This window comes from Antechinus flavipes, chromosome 3 (assembly GCF_016432865.1).
Source record: "Antechinus flavipes isolate AdamAnt ecotype Samford, QLD, Australia chromosome 3, AdamAnt_v2, whole genome shotgun sequence".
NCBI lineage: Eukaryota > Metazoa > Chordata > Mammalia > Dasyuromorphia > Dasyuridae > Antechinus > Antechinus flavipes.
Window position 1 is genome coordinate 596,449,341 of NC_067400.1, and position 5,079 is coordinate 596,454,419.

General features: G+C 48.9%; 1 protein-coding gene across 1 annotated transcript; it reads right to left on the reverse strand.

Moving 5' to 3' along the window:
* Positions 1 to 491: 491 nt before the first annotated feature.
* LOC127557534 (forkhead box protein L2-like) lies at positions 492 to 1,358 on the reverse strand. Its single transcript, XM_051990847.1, has one exon. The coding sequence runs from the start codon at positions 1,356 to 1,358 to the stop codon at positions 492 to 494; it is 867 nt and encodes a 288-aa protein (XP_051846807.1).
* Positions 1,359 to 5,079: the final 3,721 nt, after the last annotated feature.

Here is a 5,079-nt window from a genome sequence, read left to right on the forward strand (position 1 = left end):
AAAATCCACTCAACTCACAAACCACAGCATCGACCACTGGTGGCGGCTCCCTTGGGCCAGCTTCACCTCCCTCTCTCATTATTCTCACCCACCACCACCGCCGACCAGTCCCACCCAAGTAGGAATCCCCGTTTCCTGGGCAAAGTCTCCTTCACTCAACTTATCAACTACAGACTCAAACCAGAAACCCACTTGGTGCGCTTTTTGTTTTTGTTTTTAAACAGGGAAAAAAACTCGATTGAAGGTCTGAGCAGAATTTGTTTCCAGAAAGAAGGGGGGGGAGGGGAGTAAACCTCAGTAAGAAGCCACTGGAGAGGTCTCAGCTCTATCCCAGAAGCCTCCGAATGAGATGGCTCAGGGAACCATCCTAGAAATCTTCCTCTTTTGGCAGGGTTGGGGTGGGAAAATTCCAGTGTAGTGTCTGATGTCAGAGATCCGGCTTAGGGGAGGAGAGGGGACCCGAGGAGGGAATTCCTGGGGGGTGTCTGACGTCAGAAATCCAGTTGTACTGAGGGTGGGGAGGAGAGCTGGGGTGGGAATTCCTGGGGAGCACCTGCCGTCAGAAGTCCCGCTTGCGGAAAGCCACCGACGCTCCACGGATGCTGGACAGCTCCTGCTCCCCCCCAGTGGATGGAGAGCGGGGCGGCTGCCGCAGGGGCCGGGGCTCTGTAGCCGCTCGCAGCCTCCCCAGGATTCCGAGGCTGGCGGGGCTCGGGGCTCTGCGAGAAGGCACTGTAGCTCCCGGGTGTCCCCCCGACGGCAGGGGCGCAGCCTGGCTGCAGGTAGGTTGGCTGCGGCTGGCCCAGCGCCCAGGGATCGCCCAGCAGGTAGAGCGGACGCTGGGGCACGCAGCAGGGCAGCTCGGGGAAGGAGAGGGGAGAGGGCGTAGGGGAGCGCCCCGTCGGGGGCCCGGGGGGCTGCGGAACGCGAGGGCGGGGACGCCGGCGCCGGCGCCGGCGATAATCGCCCTGGTCGAACATGTCCTGGAAGGCCGGGTCCAGGGCCCACAGGTTGCCTTTGCGCTCTCCGGGGGCGCCGGGGCCGCCGTCGCGGGGCACCTTCACGAAGCACTCGTTGAGGCTGAGGTTGTGGCGGACGCTGTTCTGCCAGCCCTTCTGGTTGCGCTCGTAGTAGGGGAAGCGAGCCACGATGTACCGGTAAATCCCACTCAGGGGGAGCCGCTGCTCCGGGCTCTCCTTGATGGCCATGGCGATCAGCGCGACGTAGGAGTAGGGGGGCTTCTGCAGGGCGTCTGGCCCTGCTCTCCCGGCCAAGTCGGCCGCGCCTCTGCCGGCGAGCTCCGCCGCAGAGGAAGCTCCCGGGGGCACAGGCTGGGCGGCCAAGTCCTGAGAAGCCATCGCTTTCCTTCCACGCTTATAGGGCGCTTGGGAGCGCGCACTCTATCCGCTGCGCCCTAGACGGCCCCGGAGGCCCAAGGATCTGCTCGCCTTGCTTCCCCTGGCCTGACAGCTGGCTCTCTGCGCTCTCTTCCCGGCCGCCCCCTCCCCTAGACTGGGGCAGACCCAGTTTGGTGTCTCGGAGGCTCAGAGGGTCCAAGAACGAGGTCCCAAACTGTTAACGCCTTTCCTCCCCCGAGCTCGCGTCCGGTGCAGGCCGAAGGACAGAGGCGCAGCCTGCATCCCCGGGTTGAGTTAAATTCGTCGGAGCTCTCTCACCAGAGGGAATGGATACTCTCCGGAAGATGAAGCGGTTAGAAGGAAATTCTGTAAACCGAGCTCAATTCTACCCCTGGAGTCCATAATGGAGTTAGAGAGGCGTCCCTGCCCCTGGACCCTTGACTTGTAGCCCACTGCGCCCGCTTGAACAGATTCATGAAAACGGGAGCGATGGAGCCTCACTCCCATGCCCTGCCTCTGCCCTTTACTCCTTAGCTGCCCAGACGTTGTCCTTTCCCCTCTGACTCCCCATCCCTAGCCCCTGATCAGGAGGACTCCCCACCCGCAGAGTGTCTGCCCCCAGACTCTCCTCCACTCTGCTTGTCGGCTGTGAGCTGGAGGGAGGAGTTCCTGGCAGCTGGGAGGGAGATCAGAGCTTAAAATTCTGCCTACGAGGAGCGACCCTCCCCTCTGTGCTCCTCAGACGGGTTTTATTTTTAACTCTTAAGCCGTACATACACGTGTGTGTGTTTTCCCCACCTAAGACTTGTGTCTGGCAGCAGCAAAATTTAGACAAAGTGAGGGGCCCCTTTGGCATGGAGGGGATGGGGGTGGCAATAACGAGTGTCCTCTGGTAAGAAAGCCTGACTCGACCTCCCGTAGGCCAAGAGGCAGCTGGCCAGCAGGCAACTGTAGCCGGGGTCACTGGCAGGCTGAGGATCAAGCCACAAATACAGCCCAGTTGCTTCAGCCCTGATCTACTCTTTTCTTAGTGGCTTAGAAAAATGATAGTAACTGATATTTATATAACAATGAAATGATGACAAAATGCTTACTGTACATCATCTCATTAAAGTTTACATGCGTGATTTCATCTGAACAGCACAATAACCTTGTGAAATGGGCGCTAGGAGTTTTATTCTGTGTGGTGAGAGAGGAAATGGGGCACAAAGTCAGTATACTGGGATGACACACACACAGTAGTGCTCAGTGTTTCGAGTAGGCCACTGAGTCTAGAAAGTTACAGCGAGGCGGGGTCTGTTTGCCAAAGAGATCATAAAAGAGGAGAAAAGGAACCAGTGTGAAAAATGTTTGTAGCAGTTCTTTTTGTAGTGGCAAGGAACTAGAAATTGAGTGGATGCCCATCAGGTGAATTCACTGTTATATGAATTAATGGAATATTATTGCTCTGTAAGAAATGATGAGCAGGCTGATTGCAGAAAAGCCTGGAAAGACTTATATGACGCTGAATGAAGTGAGCAGAATTAAGAGAACATTGTACATAGTAATAAGATCGTGTGATGAACTTGGCTCTTTTCAACAATGCAGTGATTCAGGGCAATTCCAATAGATTTGAGATGGAAAATGCCATTTAAATCCAGATAGAGAACTACAGAGATGGAATATGGATCAAAGTATAGTGTTTTCACTTTTGTTTTTCTTTCTTGTGATTTTCCCCCTTTTGATCTTATTTTTCTTGCACTACAAGTATGGAAACATGTTTTTAAAATTGCATATATTTTACCTTTTGATCCAGCGGTGTCTCTACTGGATTTGTATCCCGAAGAGATTATAAAAGAAAGGAAAGGATTGACATGTGCAAAAATGTTTGTAGCAGCCCTTTTTGGAGTAGCAAAGAATGGAAGTTGAGGGGGGAAAAATCCCATCAGTTGGGGAATGGCTGAATGATGCTATATGAAGTAGTGGAATATTATTGTTCTATAAGAAATGACAAGTAGACTGATTTCAGAAGAGCCTGGAAAGACTTACATGAACTGATGCTAAGTGAAGTGAGCAAAACCGGGAGAACACTGTACACAGCAACAAGATTATGTGAGGATCAACTGTGATGGGCTCAGTTCTTTTCAACAATGAGATGCTTTAAAGCAATTCCAATAGATGTGATGGGAAGAGCTATCTGAATCCAGAGAGGGAGCTACAGAGACCGAACCTGGAGCAAAACATAGTGTTTTCACCTTTTGTTGTTTGTTTGTTTGCTTGTTTACTTTTTTGTATCTTTTCCCCTTCTGGTCTAATTTTTCTTGCACAGCATGACAAACGTGGAAACGTTTAGAAGAATTGCATGTGTTTAACATATCAGACTGCTTGCTATCTAGGGGAGGGAGAGAGGGAGAAAAGTTTGGACCACAAAGTCTCACAAAAATGAAATGTTGAAAACTTTCTTTACACGTATTTGGGAAAATAAAATATTATTGAAAATTTCAAATAAGAAGTTACAGTGAGGGCTGGCCTGCAGATGGTAGAATTTCTGCATCCAAAAATTACCAGCCAATAAAATCCAGGTCTTATCCCTTCAGAGATGAGGAAACATTCTTAGAAAGAGATGATGGCTTGTCTATTCTCATACAGTATCTGAGGTGAGATTTCCAATCTATCTCCTGATTCTAAGTCTACACCAATAGGAAAAATGTTTCTTCATCTTGCAAGCTGTCTAGTCCAATGGAAAGTTAGATTTCCCCCTTCCTCCTTCCCCCTCTCCAAGCATGCTTTTCTAAGAAATGTTTTTCAGCTTCTAAAAGTTTGAAGTCTCAGAGACAGCATAGTTTGGTGACTTGGAACCAAGAAACCCCGAGTTCCAATTTAAACTCTGCCAGTGGCTGTGTGAATATGAACCCCCTTCTCGGCAGTTTTCTTCAGCACCATTCCCTTTTGCCCACTGCCACTTTCTTCTCCCCACACAGGGCTCCATCATCTGTCTCTGCCTTGGATGCTCACTCTCTCCATCACTGCCTCTTAGTGTCTCTACTCTGGTTTCCTTCCAGACTCAGCTTCAATGTCTGAGAGGCATTTGAGGTACCCTGGCATTTAGTACTTTCTTCCTTGAAGTTGTAGACACTGTCAGCATCTTACATGTATCAATCGATGTCTGTGTTATCCCTCCCATGAGAATGGAAGCTGTTTGAGGGCAGTTTCAGGTTTTGCTTCTAATTTGTGTCCCCACTGATTTCTACATAGAAAGCATTTAATACATTTTTGTCGAATGTTTTAACCTCTCTGAACCTTCATTTATTTATCTGTAATAATTATATTATAAATGTTTATTATGTATTTATAATATGTTAGGTATTATATAAATGGGATATCTAGGTGGCACAGAGTACTGGAACTAAAATCAGGAAGACTCCTGTTCCTGAATTCAAATCTAGTCCCAGACACTAGCTATGTTATCCAAAGCAAGTCACTTCACCCAGTTTGCCTCAGTTTTCTTTTCTGTAAAATGAGCTGAAGGAAATGGCAAACCACTCCAGAATCTCTGCCAAGAAAACCCCAAATGGGTTCATGGGGACATGACTGAAGCAACTGAACCAAAAAATGATATAAATGTATTTTATATTTATAATGCATAATATATTGTATCTTCATATATATATGATTATATTGTGAAACATAGATACAAGATTATAAACAATTTAATAATAAGTACATAATGCTTTAAGGTTGG

Coding starts and splice junctions, on each gene's coding strand:
- LOC127557534 (XM_051990847.1), bottom strand. CDS start 1,358: ATGGCTTCTCAGGACTTGGCCGCCCAGCCTGTGCCCCCGGGAGCTTCC.